This window comes from Centroberyx gerrardi, chromosome 23 (genome assembly GCF_048128805.1).
Source record: "Centroberyx gerrardi isolate f3 chromosome 23, fCenGer3.hap1.cur.20231027, whole genome shotgun sequence".
Lineage (NCBI taxonomy): Eukaryota > Metazoa > Chordata > Actinopteri > Beryciformes > Berycidae > Centroberyx > Centroberyx gerrardi.
The window spans coordinates 17,632,565-17,660,002 of record NC_136019.1 but is presented as its reverse complement, the minus strand read 5'-3'; the positions used below and the strand labels follow the sequence as shown (position 1 = coordinate 17,660,002).

The 27,438-nt window shown below is 41.1% G+C and overlaps 2 protein-coding genes and 1 pseudogene across 2 annotated transcripts; all 3 read right to left on the bottom strand.

Annotated features, from left to right (window-relative positions):
* Positions 1 to 1,855: 1,855 nt before the first annotated feature.
* Positions 1,856 to 3,562, bottom strand: LOC139928679 (uncharacterized; annotated as a pseudogene).
* A 13,352-nt stretch (positions 3,563 to 16,914) lies between these two features.
* LOC139928675 (uncharacterized) lies at positions 16,915 to 23,999 on the bottom strand. Its single transcript, XM_078291739.1, has 7 exons — positions 23,954 to 23,999; positions 17,975 to 18,316; positions 17,722 to 17,763; positions 17,442 to 17,561; positions 17,238 to 17,281; positions 17,124 to 17,142; positions 16,915 to 17,080 (listed from the first exon to the last, which is right to left on the bottom strand). The coding sequence occupies exons 1-7, from the start codon at positions 23,997 to 23,999 to the stop codon at positions 16,971 to 16,973; spliced, it is 723 nt and encodes a 240-aa protein (XP_078147865.1). The 3' UTR covers positions 16,915 to 16,970.
* Positions 22,528 to 23,821, bottom strand: LOC144537882 (uncharacterized; the record flags this gene model as incomplete). The annotated part of the gene is made up of 5 exons (XM_078281766.1): positions 22,528 to 22,753; positions 22,903 to 22,937; positions 23,105 to 23,215; positions 23,387 to 23,425; positions 23,602 to 23,821. Coding segments are annotated over 5 exons (528 nt in total), but the record flags the coding sequence as incomplete, so codon positions are not given.
* Positions 24,000 to 27,438: the final 3,439 nt, after the last annotated feature.

Here is a 27,438-nt window from a genome sequence, read left to right as displayed (position 1 = left end):
GGGATTTTGTTTTCCAGATACTACTTTTGGGTCCTTAATGTTCATTAAGGTAACGTTAAATTGTTGTACAAGGTCATCACAGGATGTGACTGTAGGCCACGGCCTGGGAAATGATGAGCAAACATGTCGGCTGCATTGGGATGGAGATAGTGTCTCTTAACAGTTCTTATGTTATTGATGTATTCTGGAAACAAGACTGCATCAAAAAACAAAGAGTGATTGCAGCATCAGGCAGGGGGGCGTGGTCCAGAGAGGGAGCTGCAGCCCGAGAGACAGTCTGTATGCCTGGCTGGGCTGGAGTGGTGCAAAATCATACCTATGCAAAATCATAGCCTCAAGGAGTGAGTTCTAAAGTTTATAGTACAAGACAAAATTGTTCTTCAGCCTCAGCTTTAAAAATGACCTTGAGCTTTTAAGAGCACAGTTAGCCCCTTAAAGTGATAGTACGGTATTTTGAACCCTGGGCCCAAATAACATGTTTTCCATCATGATCCCTATTAGTAGAAACCATAACTTCGCTAGCTGCCTGCTCCTTCTGTCTGGTAACACCGGGAAGCCCCCTCCCACTCTACTGCAGTAGAAACCTAGAGGCATACGCGACAGTCTTTGAAACTACGATAAACGTTGTTTTGCAAAACATGATGCTCACAGTATAATCATACCGGTGTCAGTATGTTATCTTGAAAAACTTTGTCAATAGTTGTGTGCTATTTGGATAGGAACTATTTTTTCTCAAAGATGCACTACCTTCTAAGCCGGTGTAAGCGTCCACGAGAGCCAGAAGAATGCCACTGTCTCCAAAAATAACTGCTGACAGAACGCTTGGTTTTTTACACTTTCCAAGATAACATACTGACACCAATATGATTATACTGTGAGCGTTGTGTTTTGTAAAACGTTTATCATAGTTTTCAAAGACTGTCGTGTATGCCCCTAGGTTTCTATTGCAGTAGAGAGGGAATGGGGCCGCCCGGTGTTACCGGAATACAAATACACCACAACACTTAGTAGTTATAAATAAAGAAATTGATTGTCTTTGAACAACTAGTATCATTGTTGTGTGTGGAAACAGCAAGGCCTTTGTTGTGTGTGGTTACGATGCAGAGAGCTGAAGGCAAGTCTTCCTGTGGTTGAGACCTTGTTGGCTCAGATAGTCAGTGCTGTTTGTCACTGCAGTGGAAAATGAGAGAGGGCATAAAGACTTGTTGCATGTCCACATGTGCATCCAAACACACCCAGGTTACAAAACTGAAATGCTGCTGTATCTTTGTATTTTTCATTCACACATTTGACTTAACAGTATAGACCAAGGACACATAAGGATATATCAGAAGTGAAATGCTATAGAATACCATTTCTACATTGATGTCAGAACTTCTATCATATTTTGTTTACATAACAGAAGCAAGTATGTCAGTATTCACTGCTTCCTTTGACCCGTTACAAAGCTTTGACATGACAGGCCTCATGGTTTTCACCTCAGTTGTTCTCATGCCACACTGTGCTGTCTCTTCCTGTCAAAGAAGTGATGTCTACCTAACTTGCTCCTCCCCTGTTGCAGACGCCCATCTAAATCTCTCTATAAGGGAATTTGGACAGAGATACTGGTCCCTCCTCTGTCACACATCAATCATATTCTTTTGCTTTCAGATTGAGGTCTAAGGTAGGCAATATAAGAGGAAGATTTGGTTTTGGCAAAGTGTGAAAGATGAAGAAACAGGTGAGAATCAAACCTCATCACTAGCAAAAGGATGTAAATCTTGCATGTACGTTGGATCTTTATTACAATTTTTTCCCCAGTGACAATAAAACAAGAATAGTACAACAAAGCATCAGTTGAGTTGCAATTCCAGTGTCTTCATGGTCCTATCTGGTGGCAGCATACACAACATTAGGTTCCACCTCTTTCTCTGATGCGGGCCTCCTGCTTCTCTTTGGTTTTGGATGGAAACTCAGCGCTGCGTACTTCAGCTCATCTGAGTCCAGATTCTGTAAATAACACATTTCACATTGCTGAGTTTGTCAGAGTAACAAACATCTTTAGTAGCATAATCATGACTTGAAGTGATTCCAGCACCTTTTAAACCATAGAACATTTAATACAGAATCAACCGCACACCCAAAAATGAAGGTGCTGGAAGATAAGGCATAACACTAGAAAGAGGAAAATGCTTCATCAAAGTAAGGCCCATTGACCGAAAATATAGCTGAATAAATAGTACTTTTGCATCTGACAGAAGTGTGCGAATAGCATTTTTTTTCTTACTAGTGTTAAACCATACAACATATAAAAGTAAATCTTAAAATTGGATTCACCTCACTTCTTTGTGGCTGCAGTTCTTCTTTAGCAGCTAAATAACAGGGAAAATCAGTCTAGTCAGTTAATTATCATCGTCCACAAACATTGCTGTTTTCAATGCATTTTGGTGCAGCAGGAAGTTTTGGATTTGTCCATCATATTGACACAAATTAAAAGAGAATGTGCAATAAAATATGACACATATCTCTCAGAAAGTACCTGTCTGAAGTTGCCTGATTTTGAGAACCAGACCGACGATGACCATAACGAGGAAAACAGTCACACCACCCAGGATCACAGAAGCCAGACTTCTTATTCCATCAGGCTTTTCTACAAGAACTAAGGATTATTAAATTAGACTCTCTGAACTCTCCTCTAGTGGTTTTAGACCTGGCTCATGCTAAAATGGACAAAACTGACTGCAGAGAATCTGTTTTACCTTCAAACAATTGACAAATACCAATCTGCACAATGTAAGAAATCTTTATGAGAGAGAGGGAGAATCTTGCTTTTAGACTTGTCATCCACTTCGTCATCAAAGTCGCCATTGCCTTTAAAAAATATGACAATAAAACTTCATCTTGATTTTATTTTGACTGTGTAGCACATAATCCTATTTTGACACTAATTACATAGGCCACATATCTGTTACTTTTTGTCTATATGTTGTTTTGAGGCTACTGTGAGTATTTGAGACATAAGTATCATGATAAAGACATAATAGTCATGAATGGGAGCCAAAAGACAGACAAGAATTTATGGTGATCTTACCTTGAACCTTTAAAAATGTTGCATTGACAATGACGGTCTGTGCATCTCGGTAAAACCCACAGAAATAAAGTCCAGAGTCAGATAAATCCACTTGCTTGATTTTGAGAGAGAGAGAGTGGAGATGTTGGATCTCATTTCAAATTTGCCATGTGAAAACCATCACAGAATGAAGCAGTTTCATCAGAGTAGTACATAGAGGAGATGCAGCAGGGCTTGGATCTGTTGACCAGTCTGAACCACTCTGAGTGAGTGGGAGAACTGGAAATGTTGGTGCACATCAACGTGACTTCTTCACCAGGCTGGACCACCACAGTCTGAGACTCAGAAAATGAGATCCAGCCTGAAACAAACACCAGAGAGAACAAATGATTAAGTTTCAATTGTGATTGGTCAGTGTACTGATGAGTAGTGATGCAGTTAGTGAATAATTGAATACCAGTACTTACTCAGGTTGCAGAGAAGTAAAGCTGTTACCAAGGTATAGCTCATCATTGTACATATGACTGTATCACTGCAATGGCTCTTAATATAACTGAACTCCAGTGAGGCGGTTTCGTTGGAAAGAGGCGGGGTGTTTATGCTGTTTATTTGTTCGCTCACACTGGCCACATGAATGCGTTTGGATAATTGAGTGAGTTATGAAGTTTATAGTACAAGACAAATTCATCCTTCAGTCCATGTTATTTGATCATTCTTGCTCCACCATGTGACCAAAAAAAGTCAAATTGATTCTCAACACAACAGGAAGAGCCCTAAGTTTTGCTAAGCTCAGTTTTGAAAAAGACCTCATCGGACAGTACAGAGCTGTTGTAGGATTTTTTTTTTTTTTTATGAGATTTTTTTTTGGCCATTTTCACCTTTATTTGAAAGTTTTAAGTAAAGATAGACAGGAAAGATTGGGAGAGAGAGGGGGATTTGAACCCAGGACGTCGCGTTTACGTCATACTCACCTTAGACCAAATTTAACGTTTAAATCTGAGTCTGGTCTTTCTGAAGAACTAGACACAGGCTGCAGAATTCGAGGTAATAACCAACATGTAGACAGTTACTGTTACATCTGCCCCTGCTTCTTCCCCGGACACGCCCTCCACTTCCCATTCTGTGGTTGCGGTCGAATAGTCTTTTTTGCTTAGGAAGGTTCCTAACTGAGTGAAATGACCCGGAAGTACCTAAGTGGCAGCCATGATAAGAGCTGTTCGAATTCTCTACATGCTAAGGAAAGGTGCTTCAATGCTTCCTTACTTAGCTCCTTTAGCATAGGATACACTGGACCATCCTTTACGAAAGGAAAGGAGATAATGCCGTCCCACAATTCTTTGCGGCAGCAACGACGCACCATTCGGCTGTTCACGAAACCAAACGATCATGACCGACAAGGGACGCAGATCATCATGCAAGTTACCGTTGCTTATTAAGCATGTTCCATCTTATGCCATAACTTGCTAATATGCTTATATGTTTTGAACTGTCACCAATATGTTAAACCCATAGAGGCGAACTATGAACGTTACGCTGCTGTTGTAAAATGATCAAAGTGAAGTTAACGTTGTAGTGTAACCTATGCTCAGTTTGCATTAGTTATTTCTTCATTCTGAGCGTTGTTGTATTGCCAGCCTTTAGGAATATCACTAATTAATTTTACTTCAGTCACAGATGCTGAAACCCTTGCCTTAATAGAGGCCTGTATCAGCCATAACAACTTCAAAGCACAATCAAGTCAACATTTCAAGGTGTTTACTGAGTTGTGTGGTGGTTCTTAAGCTATTATATGCATAGGCTTATAATCAGATCATAATCCGCATATTAACCATAACACAGAAGTCTGTCTTTCAAGAAAAAGGGATATGAGACGTCTTTAGCCAGATGATGTTTTTAATTCAACATGTTTGAAACTTAAGAATGATTATATGTACAGTAGTAGATTTGTAGGCCTAACAAGTTATGCCAATCTTGCATGAATTTAACAATACTTTTCATACAATCATACTAATTGGGATTCATGTCGATAAATATGAGTGGACAGGACGGTGAGCGTGAGCAACCATTCTCAATGTGACAACCCCTAACCCGTTTCACTTTTGTGACTGGTAGCCTATATTCCTTTTTTATTTCAATTCCAACCTTGGTGATGAAGCAATATTTTTCACTGGGTTGTCCACATTTATATAGCCTGCATGAAACAACACGGTGCGAACGGGGCGCGGGGCGAAGTATCTAAGATGCGCTTTTAGTAGTCCATCTCCGGAACATTGTAGTTTCACCACGGCAGACCCACGTCATTAACATCCGCCGTCGCATAATTACGTAGCCTAGTGTAAGTGCAGTCGGATTCTCTTAGCACCGCGGTTGTCTTTTCCTAAGTCCTTATGAATTCTCCTTCACATCTTTCCTTGACCTCATGACGTTTTCCAACGGGGTCAAGGAAAAGTGGTTAGGAATAGGAGTTAGGACGTATTTTTTTGACTATTCGACCGCAGCCTGTGTCTCCCTAACCTGTTGCCACTCCCCCAGTGGCTTTCTCCCTCTCTCTCCCTGTGTGTCTGTGAGTGTGTGATTGTCTGAGTGGAGACCGGTGTACTGGAGGCGGAGCAGAGCCCCACCAGCTGCATCTCGTCTCATAATCAAGACTCCTACAAATACTCAGCCCTGCCACATCCACGCTGCCAGATTGTAGCCTCTGCTCAGTCAGTCTATGCTTCTAGCCATTTTTGCCTATCATCATTTCTAGCCATTCTGCTAGCCTGTTTCCTTGACCTGACCCTGTCCTCTCTCCCTCGCAGTCCCGTCTGCCCTGTCTCCCGTCCCTCATCTCGTCTGCCCTGCTTCCCAGCTCCGCTACTCCTCAGCCCTGCTTCCCAGCCCTGGACCCCCGCTCTGCTCAGCCCCCAGCTCTCCCTCTGCTTCCCACTGCCAGCTGCCAGCCCGGCTCTCCACTCATCCAACCATTTTCCCCAGCTCCGCTCACTGCCTGGCTCTCCATCCCAGTTTCCCCCTACCCTGCAATAAATACATATCTAACTATAGTCCTGTCTCCTCGCCTCTGTGTCCTGCACTTGGGTTCACCAGCTCATCTTCCCGTAACAGTTACGATGGAACAATGTGCCTTGTATCTACAGTTGCAGACAGTTGACTTTTTTGATTTGCTTTCAGCCACACGCTGTCTGGGGCTGAATGCATTGCGTTCCCCTCCAATGCTTACAGGAGGAACTGTACTGCCTCCTGTAAGCATATGAGAGGAGAAGAGAGGAGGAGAGGAGGAGAGGAGAGGGCTCCGTCTTATCTCTTTAGAAACTAACGTTATATTATTTTGCGCTACGGACGCTTAATATCCAGATCAATTCTCACACCTGTGAGTAAAGCATATAAACGAGAAACTTTGCGCTTACCTGAGGGGTATTCCAGAAAGCAGGATTGGCAAGTTATCCAGATCTGTTAACTCAGAATTCACAGAAATCCAGGATTTTCTGTTCCAAAAACTGAGATCAAAGTAAATCTAGATCAGTTACTATGGCAATTTATGTTCTCAAGCTAACCTGCTCTGTGGCAGGTTAGCTTGTAGATAGAGATAGCATTGTAGATAGAGATAAGAGATAAATATTAATTATGAATGTGATAAACCTAGCCTTTATGTTGGCAAGTGTGTCCTGGGCGTAGTAGTTGGCTCTGATGTGCTCCTTCATGCCATCAGTTATCTACCACTGTTCAAAGATAGGGCCAGCTCCTACGAGTTTGAATTATGTTCTTATACTTTTTTTAAAAATTTGTTGCCAAGTGCATTTCATGCCGCCTGGATTAGGCTACACCTAAATTAAATGTAAAAAAAATAATTAAGAGTGTACAATTCAGGCAATAGCCTATGTTGCATCCTTCCTATTAATTAAACATTAGTTTACAGAGGTATGTTAAATGTTGAATGACTAAAACAAGCATTAAACTTGATAGTTAACTCACGCATTAACTCTATCTACAATTTTTTGCCATGCCAAGTCTCACAAGTGTTGCTGATGTGTATTTATTTTATTTTTTTGCTGAAATTCGCTACAAGCTGTCATTAATATTTCTTGTTCAGCTGGAGTGAAATATGACGCTCTGCTCTGCTTGTCGCCTCTGAATCCATGATTAATCCTATTTTCAGTCCTCGATTGAGGATGGCTTTATAAATTCACCGTGAACGCGCATAGTTCAGTCTCAACCTATCCGGAGTTGATCAAGCCCGATCACTGAAATCTGAATTAGTTGTTCTGGAACCGAAAATTCCCGCTATGCCGTGTCTAGCTCACTCAAGTCAGAATTCAGGATTTAGTTTAGGATTTCTTAAACCGTCTTTCTGGAATACCCCTCAGATGTCAGCACAACGATTATAACAACAAGCACCGGGTAGATGTCAACAATGAAGCAAGCAATGCTGATCACGGATTCAGGATTATCATTCGCCGAAGGGAAAACAGTCCTGCAACTTCACGTGAGTATCGCACAGTAACGTTACAGCAAACGCAATCGTTTGATAAGAATATGCAAGGAAACCCATATCTGTGAAATAAACAACATTTGGAAGATCCATCTTGATACAAAGATAGTAGGTATTCCACATGCAGTGATTGTTTTCTTCTTCCTGGAGGCGGTCCTGACTATGCGTGAGGGCCACCGTGACGCGCGAAAGCTGTCAATCTCAAAGACAACTGACAGATTCCCTCACAGAGATATTAACGTTACATATTATTTGGATAGGATTCCCTTAAAGAAACGTCATAAATGTAAGTTATTTTATCATTGAAAATGTCATTACATTTAAGTAAATTAACACTGTTTGATAATACAACAGTGTGGTGATGCAAGTTAATTCTGGAAAAAAGGACACTTAAGAACATAAGCGGAGCGACCGCGGGGGCAGAGGGGGCGACCGCCCCAGGGCCCACGCTCAGTAGGGGCCCCCCTACTGAGTGGCTTGATTCATACCTCTATGCAACCACATTCCTAAATGACAACGAAATTCTGCCATGTTCATTAGGGACACCCGTTGCATAAAATCAAGCGCGCCTAACAAGTGGCAACACTGTGTTACACCACGTGACGAAATGCGCACATGCAGAGCGGGCAGAAACCGGCAGGATGGAAAACAACTCCAGAGAGAGACATGACGGAGAACAGTAGACACACACAACACTTGTTCAAAGCTTGTGTTCTAAATAAGAGAAGAGAGATGTAAGTTGATTGTTTTTATGATAAGTGTTGGATTCATCAAGCATTTGAATTAAGCTATTTTGTCTGTTAAAAAACAAGCGCATATCTTTGACAGGCCGACAGCGCGTGTTTTGAACTCAATTCAATGCACTGTCATACGGTTATCAATTCAACTACCTAATTCCACTAACATTACTTAAATACCACAAGGTAATGATGCTACCTACCGTTAACGTTTGTAGGGCAGCAGATTACAAGTTATCTACTGTTAGTGATGCGCGGGTCAGGTTTTTTTCAACCTGCGACTGCCCGGTAAATTTCCAAAGACTCGTAACTAAGGCTATACTTAACGCTGCACTGTGCAGTCAGTGTGCGCAGAATGTAATGTATAGATGGCAGGATAAACCAGCTGGAGATTGGAGAAGTTTAATACCGTTAATTCAATTTAAATTTCATTGGAATTTAATCTATACATTGTGTGTGTACTCTGTGTGAAGCCCATTTGACCCGCAAAGTTGATATGACAGTCCCATTACAGTCATTATCATATCTTTTGTTGTTTCTGTCTGTATCAGGCATAAAGAGTGCAGTAGAAATGTATAATAAAAATGGTTTTGCTTAAGAATCGTGAGAGACAATCGTGATCTCAATTCTAAGCAAGAAAATCAAGATTGTCATTTTATCCAGAATCGTGCAGCCCTAGTATAGTGTTGTAGACCACTGTGTCTATTTTATGTTTATGTTATTCCCGTGTAAGAAAGACATGGTACTGAGACGCACCTGGCCTGTCGGCGTTCAGCACCACCGCCGATAGACAGCTGTCTGTGTGGTGGTGTCGCTGTGGTGCTGAACCGCCTCGGTGCTGAAACATTTGAACGCGACTGGCAACCTGTTTTTTTTTTTTGTTCTTCAGAACAAGCTTGTCTGACAAAGTGGCTCTGGCTTCACTGTATGTTTTCTTAGACATTGGCTTGCTTGGCTCAATAAGTGACAATTTGTGTTTATGGATAGGATATATCAGCTATTTTACACCTCCGCTGCTACAACTCCATTCTAGGAGAACACTGGAATGCGTTTTGAAAACAGTGTTAATGCGACATCATATCGTACGAGACAAAGTTATTCTTCAGCCCATGTGACTTGATAATTCAAGCACACAATCCCAAAAATACAAGCCTGTTGAAAAAAGTCAGATCTACTCTCAACAGAACAGAGAAGCTACTTCTAAGGTTTGCTAACCTCGGCTTTAAAAACTACCTCTTTCAGAGTTGTCGTAGGAAATTCAACATTTAAATCTGATGATGCCATCTTACTGTATGTCTGTATCAGATGCAATTTGAGACAAAACCTTAAGTTGCCACAAAGAACAGCAGACAGTATCTTCACTCATCCGCTTAACAGACCTGCAGTTCACCATTGTACAGTAGACGGGCATATGAAGACACCCCTAACTGTTGGCTGCCACAGTCTTTGTGACAGACGGAACAATTTGTTTTACAGTATGTGAGACAGAGGTGAAATATAGCCAGCCTCGCTCTTTTTCTCAGTCTAGCCCCCATTAAATGTAAGGCAAAGAAAGCATACTTTAGCCACTGGTAGTACCACATAACACCTCAAGAGAGACTTACTGACAGTGCTTCTGTCCACTGTATATCTAGAGCCTAATTGCAGACCAAAATTAATTTAAGTGTGTGTGTGTGTGTGTGTGGGGGGGGGGTTACTTAAAACAAACTACGATTTCTACTTGATTTATGTTTGTGTGCTCCCTTTCGTGGCTGTGCGGAGGAATTACAAAAATATAGGCCTCAGAATGTAAACAGAATGTTTGTCTTTAGCAAAACCTTAGGCTGGCTTTACACGGTGAAACTTTCACGCAACTTTAGTTGGTTGAAACTTAGGTGAAACTAAGTTGCAATTGAGTTGCATGGTGTAAAGCCCTCTGCAACGCACTTGAAATTTGTCTGAAACTCAGCCGCAACAGTTGCAAAACTCTCAACTTTGTGAAACTAGTTTCACGCAACAGCCAATCAAAACGCTGATAACGTGTCACATGACGACGTCAAACAGCTGAGCCATGTCAACAAACGAACGTGAGCTAGGCAAATTACCGTTGATGATTTCAACCGATTTCAACTGATTAATTTAAACGCGACAACGGCTTATCACCATGAACAAAATAATAAAACAGAATATGGTCTCTTGGACGCTTCAGAAGGAGATTATCCTCATAGACTTCATGCAAGGTTGGTAATGCTAAAGTTTTTCATTTTGTCAAACAGCTGAGCCATGTCAACAAACGTGAGCTAGATACATTTTGTTTAAATTGCAGTTAGCCGGTGGCTAACGTTACTGCTAGCTTAGTTAACGTTAACATGACGGTTGTTTGAACATTTTGCTAACGTTTGTTGTCTGTTTTGTTAGCTAATCTTCTGAAATCTGCTGCTGTTATCGCAATCTATATAGCGTTAGGTTATTAAATTCCTCCTCTCTTGACACCCGCTTAATTTTACACAGAGCGGAGATTCCTTTGGGACCCGAAGGATGAAACCTATTACAGAAGGGGAGACAGAGATGCGGTCCTGGATGAACTTGCTGCTCTACTTGGACAGGATGAGCGAGGCATCAGCTACAACCGTAAGTGGCTACTTAAAACATGAATTTACAAATGTTATGATGTGTGATAAAGTAATCAAAAAGGTAACCCACTAGCCTAGGTGAAATGATTAACATTGAGCTGAAACATGATGTGAAATATACAACTGTATTCCCTTGGGGCAATTTCGATTAGGGCTACAGTAATGTGCATCAGTAGGCTAAACAAAGGACAGATAAAAACTGGACAAACAGACAAGAACCACATTCATATAAATAAATATAGGCTAAATAAATAAATAAAATAATAGTACTTCACAGTAGGTAGTCATCTAGCTGGCCTTTTCTGGTTGTATCCAGCTAACGTTATCTAACTTTACTTAACAGGCACAGACGTTAAAGACAAGTTCCACAACATGAGGACCATCTTCAACCGTGAGGCCAAGAAAGTGGAAAGCTCACAGCGATCTGGTGCTGGGACTGATACTGTATATGTGCCATGCTGGGTCCACTTCAGTCAGATGCAGTTTCTGAGGGATGTGTTTAAAGTGGGGCCAAGCCAGGACAACATGGAGCACAAACCCGGTTCTGGAGACAAGCTTGGAGAGTAGGCATCTATGCAGATGGGAGACATTCCTGGCATCCCTCTAGAGAGATTTTGAAGACATATTTAAACACTGGTGTAAATAAGAAGTATTGTAGTAGTCTTTTTTCTCAAACTGCCAACAGCTCTAGTTTGGGGAGATAACATCTCAGATCCTTTTTAGGGGTGTTTACACCAGTATTTGAATGACTTTAAGCCCTTTCTGGACATAATCCTGACACAGCCACCACTGAACACTTCATTTTATATATTTTTATATATCATTTTATAGGAGGAAGAGGGTAAACAGGATCATGGGGACACCAGTGCCAACAGCGGTCCAAGTACCAGTGACTCCAGCTTGACAACCCCTGAAGCACCAACACCAAAAAAAAGCAAAAGAAGAGCAGATGATAATAAAGAGAATGATGCCACCAAGATGGAAATTTATAGTAGCATACTTAGTTGTCTGCAGCGGCCAACAGTAGTAGATCCCACTGATACCTTTGGCAAATATGTTGCTGAAACTCTGAAGGGCATGGGGTTTCGGAACAGGGAGCTCTGCAAAGCTGAGATTCAGCAGGTTATGTTGAAACACCTTTTTAATGACTTGGGTAATGAGTGAAATGTAAAGTTGACTGAGTAGAGCAGCAAGCTCGTCCAGGACCACATCTGTCTCCCCTTCTGTAACGTTAATAGGTTTCATCTTCTTTGTATGTTATTTGTTATTTATTTAACACTTTGTATTCTAATTTATTTATTAAATAATTATTTTTCCAAAATTCTGGATTATTTATTTATTTTTCCCCCAGAGTGAAACTGTTTAACAGTTTATCAGCATAGCAGCAATTGACATTAATACAGCAAGAATGAGGGAAATTACAAAACAAAAGTTTGTAGTCAATACTGTTTTTATTCATACTGATGATTAATATTTACATTATTTACAAAGGATTCAGGAATCTGATGTCTTCAGTGGTTCAGGTTTGCTTGCCAGCTGACAGCGCCCTCATTGTTGAAGAAGTTCTTTAACTCCTCCCTGACCTCCTTTGCTGCTGTGGTGTAGTTGTTGCAGGCTGATCTAACACGTAGCATAGAATGTGCAGGTGCATCCAGACGCCACTCCCCAGGGATCACTTCTCCACTGACAACATCCTCCCTGTCCATCAGCTCAGGTGGGGTGTAGACCTGACGGGTGCTCCTCTGGCTCCGGAGGTAGTTGTGCAGTGCCACAGCAGCAAGAACCAGATCCCTGACTTTCTCTGGCTCCAGGAGGATAACGGTGTGGAACACCCTCCACCGATTGGCCATGATGCCAAAGGCATTTTCCACACATCTCCTCGCTCTCGAAAGCCTGAACAAAACATAAAATCACGTAAAGCATCACAATTATCCTGGTCATCAGAGTAAAATTTCTAACACAAATACTACAATACAGTCAAGTTAATGTGAAAAACTGACCTGTAGTTGAAAACTCTGGTCTCTCTGTTGAGGTGTGCCCTGTTATAAGGCTTCATCACATTTGTCTTCAGGGCAAATGCTTCATCAGCTACCACCACATAAGGCACTGGTGTGGTCCTGGATGGCAGAGGTTTTGGGTCTGGTAGCCGGAGGGTCCCTCTCTGGAGAGCTGTCCCAAGGTTGCTCTTGTTCCATACACCACCATCACTGACTCTGCCGTTGGTGCCCACATCCACGTAGATGAATCTTAGGTCTGCATCCACAAGAGCCATGAGCACGACTGAGTTGGTGCCCTTGTAGTTGCGGAAATGAGACCCGCTATGTTTAGGCGACTGCATTACAATGTGCTTCCCATCCAGTGCACCCAAACAGTTGGGAAATTGCCACTGTTCCTCAAAGCCCTGGGCAATTGCTCTCCATTCAGGACCGCTGCTGGGCACTTTCAGATAGACTGGCCTCAGGACCTTGTGCACATAGATGGAAAGACAAATCGTTATAAGTCAGATATGCATCCCGGTATACAGTATAACCAACAATACCTCTGTTAGTTTTTTTTTTTCTTCTATTAACAATATTCCCATTCAATTTCTTGATTTAAGGGTTAATGTGTGCTTTGGCTCAAAATATTACACAAAATTAGTTGTTAAAAATTGTGGGGGAAAAAGACCTTGTAGATTGCGTTGCAGGTCTCAATCACAATGGCAGAGATGGCAGGACCACTTATTCTAAATGCAAACGACAGAGATGCATATGATTCCCCTGTTGCCACAAATCTGAGGGTGACAGCCAGTCTCTCTGCAGCGCTGACGGTCTCCCTCATCACTGTGTCTGTTTTTGTGATGTGAGGTGCCACCATACTTAGCAGAGCCTGGAATGTACTCTGATCCATGCGGAGCCAGGATCTACATGGGTTAAAAACAAAATAATATTAACATGTTGTGAAGTATAGTGGTCACATAACTGTTTAGAAACAAATGTTCACTAATGCTTTAATATAAAGTTTTGATGAGAATCAGAGCTGTTATCTACAATACAATCACGTCAAGCTACAATTTCATACTGATGTCACAAGGTGGCAACAAAGAGCTATTTATTTATTTATTTTCCTTGAATCAAAGGGAGAATGCACTCACCGGAGGCTCATTGGATCGAGCTCCTTGAATAGAGTGTGAAATGATCCATTGGTCTCTCTTTTGAGTAGCCAGTCCTTCACCCACAGACGTTTAGCCTTTTTAGGTCGTGTTTTTTCCTCCAGCATATCAATAAGCATTAATGCACCGATAGCTCTCTTCCTATTCTCCGGGACAGCCATTATGAAACAAAGTAGCCAGCCAGTGCCAGAAGAAAAAGCGATGCAACACGTCCGAATTGATATTATCCAGCGAGAAAACGATACGAAATAAGATACAAAGATGCAAATGTAGTTACAATGACACTTCCCGCTTGATATAATCTAGCGAGAAAACAATACAACTGATGAAAAATTACCTATCTAGCTAGCTAATTTTAGTGAAATAAACTATTAAATCGTGTTGCATGAGACTAGATTATTTTTGAATTGCTTCGTGTAACTGTCAAGTTGCATGGAAATTATGTTTCATGCAATTTGCAACCTGCAACTAGTTGCGTGAAAGTTTCACCGTGTAAAGCCAGCCTTACCTTGCTGGCTAGCTAGCATGCTAACACTGACTAGCATAGTAATGGTATCAAGAGTTTACTTACTAGTGTAGCAAGACTGTAGCTAGCTCCTCGTCACTGGAAAACCCTGTCTAGTGGTAGTGCTCTCCGTCTGAGGAATGCTGATGTAACGCCGTTAACTCTGTGTTGTGTTTTTTGTAAAAGATGCCAATCCAATCTAAAATAATAAGGACCCTGGCAGCCACACAGTACCAACAACCAAACACCACTGGACTAAAAAAAGAGAAACATTAAGGGGTCAGAGGGTCCCAGGGGAGTGAGAGTGACATTCAAAGCCATAGCAGTAATGACAAGTGGCATCATGTTATATTCTGCTGCACTGAGACAATTCAAAGCTGGAATGCTGATATCAATTTCCGTGCATTGTTTCTTGTAGGTAGTGCTGGGCGATCTTTTTGGGTATACTGGTATGGTTTCACGCAATGGTAATTTTTAAAATTTAAAATTGCCTTATAAAACCTATGACAGTATATAAATCTATTCCATCAACTGAAAATATAGATGTAAAAATGTGATTTTGATATAAATATACAATAAAAGAATTTTAAAAAATAGTTTTTTTTCCATAAATTGTCAAATAGGTGTATGGTATTAGAATTACCATTGTGCTACCTAAACACTGTGAAAGTATCAAAAGGACGGTAGCCAACTAAATCCACACAATCCATATTAGATAATCAAGCCTCTAAATGAGCCGTTTGGACTTCTGTAACTTTGTGGCATCACAAAGATTCGCTCATTATCATTTTTGTAAGAAATAATAGTTTAACAAAATGTTTTTTTCAAAGCGTTTGAGCGGGTGTCATTGTTTATTAACGGAGGGTTTTCCCTGCCTCTCGCTGTCTGCAGCTGCCGGCTCTGCGGTGTCTCATGTTTCACTCTTGAAACGGTTAGCCAATCAGAACAGAGGGCTTGTTAATATTAATGAGCCCTAAAGGCATAGCGACAGAAACAGCCTGTTCTTGGTAAGGCTCAGAAAGATGCTGGAAAATGAACGTGTAAAAATGGATTGAGGGTGTTTTTGGTACATGACACCACACACACAGCTTTGAATGGACCTCAAAACATAAAATAAAACACTGGAAAGTGTAGAATATGGGACCTTTATCGTATGATCATAGAAGTCACTCGCAGAAAACTCTCCAGTGTTAATTTAACTGAAAGTGTAAAAATTGACAGTATTCTAGTGTCCACACCCATCAGAGTTAATCGAACACTTAAGATAGTTGTCAACACCAGCCCCAGAGCCATATGATGATTGCATTGATGTGCTGCTGTCAGATTAAAACCTAGTGTCTCCATAAAGACAGGGATTTATATTTTAAAGAATGTCATTTTCAGATTGATGACCATTAATTTTGAATTGACTTCATAGGCATCAGTGCCATGTAACTGATTCAGCACATAAAAGACAGTCACGTTTCAATACAGATACATTTATTGGTATATTCGGATCAACATTAGCTATTACTCAAGGTAACAGAACAGCAGAAGAAGAATAGCTAAAATTAAATAAGATATTTATTTGCCCAATAAGATAAAAATATTAGAAAGGCCAAGCAGAGTTATATAAGGAATATTACAGTCACTGTTTTCATTTAGGTTCAACAGCTTCTTTGCTAATTTATTTCCTGTGGTTTCAGGAACAAACCTCATAGAGATTGTCCAGCAGCCAGTGTCTGAGTCCGTCCAGCCAGGAGCCTCTGTGACTCTGAACTGTACAGTACAAACTGGGACCTGTGATGGAGAACACAGTGTCTACTGGTTCAGACATGGATCTCGCCCAGAAATCCTTCACATCCATGGGGAAAATATTCAATAACAGATACAAACGCTATAGAATACCATTTATACACTGATGTCAGAACTTCAACACAAATGTAGAGACTGGCCATATTTTGTTTACATAACAGAAGCAAGTACGTCAGTATTCACTGCTTCCTTTGACCCGTTACAAAGCTTTGACATGACAGGCCTCATGGTTTTCACTTCAGTTGTTCTCAGGCCACACTGTGCTGTCTCTTCCTGTCAAAGAAGTGATGTCTACCTAACTTGCTCCTCCCCTGCTGCAGACGCCCATCTAACACTCTCTATAAGGGAATTTGGACAGCGATACTGGCCCCTCCTCTGTCACACATCAATCATATTCTTTTGCTATCTGATTGAGGTCTAAGCTAGGCAAAATTAGAGGAAGATTTAGTTTGAGTGAGAGAGAGAAAGATAAATAAACAGGTGAGAATCAAACCTCAGCACTAGCAAGAGGATGCAAATTTTGCATTAACATTGGATCTTTATTAAAAAAATTTCCCCAGTGACAATAAAACAAGAATAGTGCAACAAAGCATCAGTTCCACCCTGAGCTGCATTTCCAGTGTCTTCATGGTCCTATCTGGTGGCAGCATACACAACATTAGGTTCCACCTCTTTCTCTGATGCGGGCCTCCTGCTTCTCTTTGGTTTTGGATGGAAACTCAGTGCTGCGTACTTCAGCTCATCTGAGTCCAGATTCTGTAAATAAGAGTACACACAATCACACACATCTCACGTAGCTGAGTTTGTCAGAGTAACAAACATCTTTAGTAGCATAATCATGACTTGAAATGATTCCAGCACCTTTTAAACCATAGACCATTTAAAAATAAATCTTAAAATTGGATTCACCTTGCTTGTTTGTGCCTGCATTTCTTCTTCAGCAGCTAAATAACAGACAGAATCAGTCCAGTCAGTTAATTATCATTGTCCAAAAACATTGCTGTTGTCAATGCATTTTGGTGCAGCAGTGACTTTTGGATTTGTCCATTATATTTACACAAATTAAAAGAGAATAAAATATGACATATAGCTCTCAGAAAGTACCTGTGTGAAGTTGCCTGATTTTGAGAACCAGACCAACGATGACCATAACAAGGAAAACAGTCACACCACCCAGGATCACAGAAGCCAGGCTTGTTATTCCATCAGGCTCTTCTACAAGAACTAAGGATTATTAAATTAGACTCTGAACTCCCTTCTAGTGGTTTTAGACCTGGCTAATGCTAAAATGGACAAAACTGACTGCTCTTTTACCTTCAAACAATTGACAAATAGCAACCTGCACAATGAAAGAAATCTTTATGAGAGGGAGTGAGAATCTTACTTTTAGACTTGTCATCCACTTCGTCAACAAATTCAGCATTGCCTTCAAAAAAGATAACAATAAAACTTCATCTTGATTTTATTTAGACTGTATAACATATAATCCTATTTTGACAATGATGAAGTAGGCCACATATTAGTTACCTTTTATCTATATATTGATGTTTGAGGCTACTGCGAGTATTTGAGATATACAGTAAGCATTATGAGAAAGACAAAACCAAAAGACAGACAAGACTTAATGATGATCTTACCTTGAACCTTTAAATAAGTTGCATTGACAATGACTGTGTGTCCGCTTAGATAAAACCCACAGAAATAAAGTCCAGAGTCAGATAAATCCACTTGCTTGATTTTGAGAAAAACAGTGGAGACATTGGATGTCATTTCAAATTTGCCATTTTTAAAACCATCACAGAATGAAGTGTCTTTTGAGCCATACATAGTGGAGATGCAGCAGGGTTTGGATCTCTTGACCAATCTGAACCACTCTGAGTAAGTGGAAGAACTGGAAATTTTGGTGCACATCAACGTGACTTCTTCACCAGGCTGGACCTCCACAGTCTGAGACTCAGAAACCGAGACAGGGATCCAGCCTGAAACAAACACCAGAGAGAACAACTGATTTATTCATAGGTTGATGACGCAACAGGAACCTAAACAATTCCTCTAAATTAAGTTATTAATTGGTAATTAATAAGTTTTAATTCTGCTGGGCTACTTTATTGATGAGAAGTTAGCAATGCAGTTAGTGTTGAGAATAATTGAATATCAGTACTTACTCAGGTTCCAGAGAAGTAAAGCTGTTACCAAGGTATAGGTCATCATTGTGCATATGACTGTATCACTGCAATGACTCTTAATGTAACTGAGCTCCAGTGTGGGGGTTTGATTGGAAAGAGGCGGGGCGTGTTTTGCTGTTTATTTGTTCGCTTACACTGGTCACATGAATGCTTTTGGATAATTGAGTTGAATTATAAAGTTTATAGTACGAGGGAAAGTTATTCTTCAGCCCATGTTATTTGATAATTCTTGCTCATGTTTCAACATATGTCCAAAAATGGATATAAAATACATCAAAGCCTGTCGATTCTCAACACAACAGGGAAGACAACCTAAACTTTTGTTGATCTTTGCTTTAAAAATGAACTCACAGGACAGTTCAGAGCTGCTAACTTTAAATCAAGAATAAAAAAGTACAGACCCTGTACAGGCCCACGGAACGTGTGTTGAATTCCACTAGCTGTGGCCACATTATATCCATCGGAAAACGGACAGAATTATTGACGGATAGATTTCTGTCCACTGGGCTGTTTTGGAATGTCAGCATGGTGGGAGAGGCAGAAATACAGTAGCCTTGCTTTGCTCATAGCAGTGCTACTTCATAGAAAAAAGAAGAAACAAACTATAGACTATACAGTATAAATTAAATAAGAAACTGACCTGGAAAACCTCCAGTCATCCCAACGTTATAACAAGTTTTCTCCGTGTTATCTTTGTTTTGGCTGTACCGTTGTGTCTGTGAGCGCCACTATTTTTTCCAAAACAAATGTAGGAATGCCTCTGATTTGATAACAGATGGTGACGAATCCATCCGTCCTTCAAAATGGATGGAAATCTGACAGAGAGGGACGCATCATCAGTGCTGTCTGTCTGTCTATTGAAAATGATGGAGACGGACAGACACAACGGATCAGTGTCGTTGCGGCTAACGTTACTTAAATACCACAGGTAATAACGTTACCTGCCGTTAAAGTACGTAGGGCAGCAGAAAACTTGAAAATGCTCAGATAGTGCGACGCGTTCATCAGTTAAATTACCTATTCCACCAATGTCACTTAAATACCCAGACATCCCACCCTAGAAAAACTGATTTCAGGGAGGTGTGTGACTGACCTGACAATATGCGGCAAGTGCCAAATTGATTATTTTCTTTATCTCTTCAGGTATGTTAGGCCTTCTTTCATGTTAAAGCAATTTAATCTAACCTGGTTCCTTGTATCAAATGAGAGAAAACAGTTTTCAATTCAATTAAATTCTGTTGCCCATCACCGTGGGCATCAGAAAAATCACAAAGCTCTCATTGTTTTTAACAGGCTTCAGGCAGAGGTACGCCTTCATCTAATCAGATGAGAAGTGGATTTTATACTTCTACTTTATACTTACTTTTTTGGAGGCTTGGCATGTTTATATTTTGGAGTGCGCGAGCAGTTTGACAGACAGACTCGGGAAGTCCAGCGCGTTTCATGGGTTAGTAAGCCCTTGTTAGGTCAGCTAACAAGACTGACATGAACAGGGACCAATCAGGGTGGGTGAAGCATATTGGGGAGAAAAATTGGGATTTAATTTTTTTGTCATCTGTAGATTGGGTCGGGGATATGCGGGAGATTTGTCATCACTAGCGGGTGTCAGGGAGCTAATGGTCATATACGGGAGACTCCCGGAGCTTCCGGGAGAGGTGGGATGTCTGAAATACCACAGGTAATAACATTACCTACCATTAAGGTTTGCAGGACAGCAGAAGATGTGGACGTCTGTAAACTGACAGCGGAGAGTGTAAGTCAATGTGTGAGATCCAGTATGGCATCAGTGTATGGGAATCAATGTGGCATTTAGCCCATAGGCGAGATGCCATCTCTTAGTCAAAGACGCCCTCTAGAGACCATCTCACGAAGCGACATCTCACTAAGCGTTACCTGACAAAAAAAATAATAAATCATGCTTGGGAACACAAACGCGGTGTGCGGATTTTCTCTTCTTTTTTTCTTAAACTGAAAATGTCAGACTTGGAAGGCAAAACGAAGAAACTGTTTGTAGTGAGGTACAGCTACTTTTACCAAGAGGGCAGACAACTCTAGGTTTATGGCCTGAGCTTTTTCCAGGTTGTTCACCATGGTCATTTTGACCCAGCTGAAGACTAGGGGCTGGCATCAGAATTGCCGCTTGTAACCCAGGGTCAGAGGTGTGAGCTGCTCAGTAACTGAGCTGCTGCTGGGAAAAGTGACAGGCCGGACCTAGACCTTCAGTTCCTGGCATCACAACCTTTATAGGCTTCAGGGGGCAGCAGTTAGTCTTTGGGGCCCTAGGCTGCTTGAAGGACAAGTGAGTCTGAGTGCGATAGCAGTGGTCCTGCCTCTCAGCAGGGTGCTGATACTTGAGCCGATGGAGTGAGGTGGCAGTTGGTGGCAGAAAATTGTGAAGTCATGAAGTCATTTTCTGTTTAGTTGTACATGTGTATGACATCTCATTTTCACAGTGTAAATCTTTCATATCTGCCTATAGAAGTGTTGGGTTGCATCAGGCATCTTTGCTGCAGATTTGAAAGCGGCAGCTGATGCACCATGTTTAGACAAGAGAGTGAAGTGAAGTGTTTGGTTTGGCCTGTGATAAAGGGAACAACGTTTCCATTGTATGAATCTCTACAAATACAACACAAACATTAACTGCACATCTTATAAATAAAGAAATTGTCTTTGATCAAGTAGTATCATTGTTGTTCTGTGGAAACAGCGAGGCCACTGCATTCAGGTCCAACAGTGTATGACATCTCTTTTTCACACGGTAAGCCTTTCGTATCTGGTTGTAGAAGTGTTGGGGTGCGTCAGGGATGTTTGCTGCAAATCTGAAAGCAGAAGCTGATGCATAATGTTTAGACAAGAGAGTGAAGTGAGCCTGTGTGAAGTGTTTGGTTTGGTCTGGGATGAATGGAACAACGTTGTTTGAAAAGAAATGGATAATAATATTTAATAATCAATAATAATTGATTAAAAACATTGCTGTTGTTAATGCATTTTGGCGTAGCAGGAAGTTTTGGATTTGTCCATCATATTGACACAATTTACAAGATCTTGTTCTGGTTGAGACAGACATCCACATGGTTGATCTGGTTGTAGCAGTGTTGGTTGCCTCGGGGATCTTTGCTGCAAATTTGAAAGCGGAAGCTGATGTACAATGTTTAGACAGAAAGATAGTTAAGTGAGGTTGTGTGAAGTATTTGGTTTGGCCTGTAATAACACAACGCTAACTCTACAAATGCAACACAAAAATGATCTGCACATTTTAAAAGATAAGAAATTGTCTTTGATCAAGTAGTATCATTCTTGAGTGGAAACAGCGAGGCCTTTGTTGTGTGTGGTTACGATTCAGAGAGCTGAAGGCCAGTCTTCCTGTGGTTGAGACCTTGCTGGCTGAGATAGACAGCGCTGTTTGTCACCGCAGCGGAAATCTATAAAGATGGCACTCAGTAGAGTGCATACCTCCAACAACGCCAGCAGTTGTAAAGATATGCCATTTCCACATCGGATAGTTGACCAAATTAACTTTTGTTAATTCTTTATAGTCTGTATATTTGGCAAAGTAAGTACATTAAAGTTTAACTTTTAAATTTGCCACATTTTCAAACGAGCAGGAGTTTTAGACCAGCAGTTTCAGATGGTGCATGCACAAGGCAGCAGTTCATGGCCGTCCTTTCAGAAGTTATATGCCTTTTTATGAGAAGCCACACCCACTGCCACACTCCCCCTTTGGCCAATCGGTGCGAAAAGTTAATCAGTTCTTCCTTGAGTTCTCTCTTCTCTCTTCCTGTCAAAGAAATGATGTCTACCTAACTTGCTCCTCCCCTGTTGCAGACGCCCATCTAACTCTCTCTATAAGGGAATTACTGACCCCTCCTACTTCAAACATCAATCATATTCTTTTGCTTTCAGATTAAGATCTAAATTAGGCAAAATTAGAGGAAGGCTGATTTGACAAAGTGAGAATTTTGACAAGGTGAGAATCAAAACTGCACGTAAATTTTGCATGAACATTGGATCTTTATTACATTTTTTTCTTCCAGTGACAATAAAACAAGAATAGTGCAACAAAGCATCAGTTCCACCCTGAGTTGCATTTCCAGTGTCTTCATGGTCCTATCTGGTGGCAGCATACACAACATTAGGTTCCACCTCTTTCTCTGATGCGGGCCTCCTGCTTCTCTTTGGTTTTGGATGGAAACTCAGTGCTGCGTACTTCAGCTCATCTGAGTCCAGATTCTGTAAATAAGAGTACACACAATCACACACATCTCACATGAGTTTGTCAGAAAAACAAACATCTTTTATAGCATAATCATGACTTGAAAAGATTCCAGCACCTTTTAAACAATAGAACATTTAAAAATAAATCTTAAAATTGGATTCACCTCACTTGTTTGTGCCTGCATTTCTTCTTCAGCAGCTAAATAACAGGGAAAATCAGTCTAGTCAGTTAATTATCATTGTCCAAAAACATTGCTGTTGTCAATGCATTTTGGTGCAGCAGTGACTTTTGGATTTGTCCATTATATTTACACAAATTAAAAGAGAATGTGCAATAAAATATAACAGATAGCTCCTAAAATGTACCTATCTCAAGTTGTCTGATTTTGAGAACCAGACCGATGATGACCATAATGAGGAAAACAGTCACACCACCCAGGAAAGCACAAGCCAGGCTTGTTATTCCATCAGGGTCTTCTACAAGAAGGATTATTAAATTAGACTCTCTGAACTCTCCTCTAGTGGTTTAGAACTGGCTAATGCTAAAATGGACAAAACTGACTGTATATAATCTGTTTTACCTTCAAACAATTGACAAATATCACACACAATGGAAGAAATCTTTATGAGAGGGAGTGGGAATCTTACTTGTACACTTGTCCACTTCGTCATCACATTCGCCACTGCCTTTAAAAAAGATAACAATAAAACTTAATCTTGATTGTATTTAGTCTGTATAACACATAATCCTATTTTGACAATGATGAAATAGGCCACATATTAGTTACATTTTATCTGTATGTTAATGTTTGAGGCTACTGTAAGGATTTGAGATATAACGGCAAAGACATAACAGTCATGACAGTCATTGGCAATGACTGTGTGTCCATCTATGTAAAACCCACAGAAATACAGCCCAGAGTCAGATAAATCCACTTGCTTGATTTTGAGAAAGACAGTAGAGACACTGGATCTCATTTCAAATTTTTGAAAACCATCACAGAAAGAAGCGGTTTCATCAGAGCAGAACATACCGGAGATGCAGCAGGGCTCGGATCTGCTGACCAGTCTGAACCACTCTGAGTGAGTGGGAGAAATATAGAGAACTCTAAATTAAGTATTAATAAGTAATTAATAAGTTTCAATTCTGCTGGGTTACTCTATTGCTGAGAAGTTAGCGGTGCAGTTAGTGAATAATTGAATACCAGTACTTACTCAGGTTGCAGAGAAGTAAAGCTGTTACCAAGGTATAGCTCATCATTGTGCATATGACCGTATCACTGCAATGGCTCTTAATATAACTGAACTCCAGTGAGGTGGTTTCAATGGAAAGAGGCGGGGTATTTTATGCTGTTTATGTGTGCGATCACACAGGCCACATAAATGCGTTTTGAAAACAGTGTTAATGCGACATCATATCATATACGTACGAGACAAAGTTATTCTTCAGCCCATGTGACTTGATAATTCAAGCACACAATCCCAAAAATACAAGCCTGTTGAAAAAAGTCAAATCTACTCTCAACAGAACAGAGAAGCTACCGGCTTTAAAAACTACCTCTTTCAGAGCTGTCGTAGGAAATTCAACATTTAAATCTGATGATGCCATCTTACTCTGTATCAGATGCAATTTGAGACAAAACCTTAAGTTGCCACAAAGAACAGCAGACAGCATCTTCACTCATCAGCTTAACAGACCTGCAGTTCACCATTGTACAGTAGACGGGCATATGAAGACACCCCTAAGTGTTGGCAGTCTTTGTGCTCCCTTTCGTGGCTGTGTGGAGGAATTACAAAAATATAGGCCTCAGAATGTAAACAGAATGTTTGTCTTTAGCAAAACCTAACCTTGCTGGCTAGCTAGCATGCTAACACTGACTAGCATAGTAATGGTATCAAGAGTTTACTTACTAGTGTAGCAAGACTGTAGCTAGCTCCTCATCACTGGAAAACCCTGTCTAGTGGTAGTGCTCTCCGTCTGAGGAATGGTGATGTAGCGCCGTTAACTCTGTGTTGTGTTTTTTGTAAAAGATGCCCAAGTCAGACGTATTGGCCTGGTAATAACAGGGAAAATAATAAGGACCCTCGCAGCCACACAGTACCAACAGCCAAACACCACCGGACTAAAAAAAGAGAAAAATAAATCAGCCAGCCGCTAGCTATCAGCTAAGCTAAAGGGACCGCTAATAGGACTACTTCTAGCCACGAGACACCAAGCTAGTCGAAGTACATTACAGTGTAATATCATCCTAATATAAACTAATGTGGCGGACTCTATAGATATTATTCACCATAATCTGTGGTTTGGGTATGTTTAACACACACAGTTATATTATGTGCTTCTCAGGGTTAAGGAGACACGGTCCGTTTAAGAAAATCTGGTTTTCTGAGTCTGACGTCAGCTCGACGTATGTTGTGTTTTTGAGCGCGAAGTAAATTGTCTTCCTTTTTGGCTAAGAAATAAATGACACACAAGTTGGTGTAGTCAACGAGAGAAGTTGTCTGTCTCAACTTTCCTGCCACTTCTACACTAATATAAATTTATATAAAAAGATAAGAATATATATAAAAAATGTAGTGGTGCTTGGGAAAAATGTCAACCTACCACAGGGACATGAAACAGACTGGGAAGGATTATAGGGGGCTTACTCCCCAAGTCTGCAAGGGTCTGTTGGGGGGAGGGGGGGGGGGAGGGGGTCACATTGGGTCAGAGGGTCCCAGTGGAGTGAGAGTGACATTCACATCCATAGCAGTAATGACAAGCAGCATCACGTTATATTCTGCTGCACTGAGACAATTCAAAGCTGGAATGCTGATATCAATTTCCGTGCACCGTTTCTTAGGTGCACAGAAATTTGCACTACCTTCGTAGGTAGTGCTGGGCGGTAGGGATGGTAAGATTCACCGATTCGCATCGGTGCACCGGCATAAAAGTTCAAGATGCAATTGCCCCGATTAAAAAAGTGTGCACCGGATACAATTTGGGATGAACTCGCGATGCATCGTTTCTAACATCTTTGCATCGGTAAAATCTGCTTTATTTATATATAATTATTTGTAGAGGCCCTATACCTTTATTATTTAGAAATGTGACCAATAATTTGTGACCAGTAATTTGATATTTAGATTGATTCCTCCTCTCTAAACTGTTTCTCAAGCGTGCTCTCTCATCTCCACTGCTGTCCGACGTCAGAGGTCAGAGGCTACTATGGAGGCCGAGGCGTGTCACATTAGAGATCAACATGGAGGAGGAAGAGGTACACAATCCACCGAAGAATTCCTACAAATCAAATGTTTGGCAACACTTTTTCAAGAGAGACGGACAACTTGACAAGACGCATGCAATTTGCAAAATATGCCGCGCCGCTATAAAGTATACAGGCAGCACGACGAACTTAAATACTCACCTGAAGCGGCGACATGAGACGTCTGCCTCCCCCTCCCCCTCGGATTCAGCTCTAGCTAGCCCCAGCGGTACCATTAGCAAGGCTGGTGAGCAAAGTATTGCAACTTTTTTTCATGCCCCGCTGGCTAACAGCTCAACCCGTTCTAAGACAATAACCGACGCCATCGCCTTCTTTATTTGTAAAGATATCCAGCCTTACAGTGTTACAGAGAACAAGGGCTTCCAATACCTCCTCCACATCTTAGAGCCGAGGTACCACATACCAAATAGGAAGCTATTCACCGAAAAACAAATCCCTGTTCTGTATGACAAAGTGAGACGAGAGATAGCTGAGTCGCTGAGCAATGCCCAAAGAGTTGCAATAACAGTTGATGGCTGGACGTCTTGCGCCACTGACTCGTATGTCACGGTCACGGCACACTACATTGATGACGAGTGGGTTTTGCAAAACCACGTTCTACAGACCAGAGTGTTCAACGAGGCTCACACAGGGAATAATCTAGCAGTTTTACTGCAGGACGTTTGCCGTGAGTGGAACATCGAAGACAAGAACCCAGCGTTGTCTGCGAGTAGAAAGTTTGCACTAGTCTGTTTGTTGTACAGTCCAGTATTGAACGCCGTCAAGTAGGGCTGCACGATCGTATATAATAGATAATCGTATTAAAATCACGATCTCTATTCATACCTCTGTGCGATCTCATTCCTAAATGACAACGATTCTGCCGCATGTTCATTAGTGACATCCGTTGCATAAAATCAAGCGCTCCTAACAAGTGACAACACTGTCCTTATGTGGGACAGCGTGTTCACTTGAAAATTCCAAAAGCTCTTCTCGAAGCTCATAAAGACGGGACAGGACTTTCCCCCGTGACAGCCAACGTACCTCTGTGTGGAGGATAAGGCTTTGGTGGTCAGCTCCCATCTCAGCGCACAGTTGGGAGAAGAGGCGAGACTTTAGGGGCCTTGATTTGATGTAATTCACCACCTGCACAGCCTGACCCAGCACCTCAGCCAACTCCGGGGGCATGGTTTTGGCAACTAATGCCTCTCGATGCAAAATACAGTGGTTCGTCACAATATTTGGGTTTTGTGCTTTCACCTTGGCAATAAATCCTCTCACTCTCCCCGTCATGCATGCCGCACCATCCGTGCAAAGACTGACGCACATATCCCAGGTCAGACTTTTTTCTTTTCTTTTAAATAGTATATCAGTTACCCTGAATATTTCTTCTCCTGTTGTATGGCTTTCCATGATTGTATTGTCAGACGAAGGCACTTTTGATAGCGCATTTGC

What these genes read in the sequence shown, in the direction of transcription:
- LOC139928675 (XM_078291739.1), bottom strand. Translation starts at nt 23,999, where the DNA reads ATGATGAGCTATACCTTGGTAACAGCTTTACTTCTCTGCAACCTGA. An exon ending in TTTACTTCTCTGCAACCTGA is followed by an intron (nt 18,317 to 23,953) that starts GTAAGTACTGGT and finishes TGTTTGTTTCAG; the next exon opens with GCTGGATCCCTGTCTCGGTT. An exon ending in AATCAGGCAACTTCACACAG is followed by an intron (nt 17,282 to 17,441) that starts GTACTTTCTGAG and finishes TCTGTTATTTAG; the next exon opens with CTGCTGAAGAAGAAATGCAG.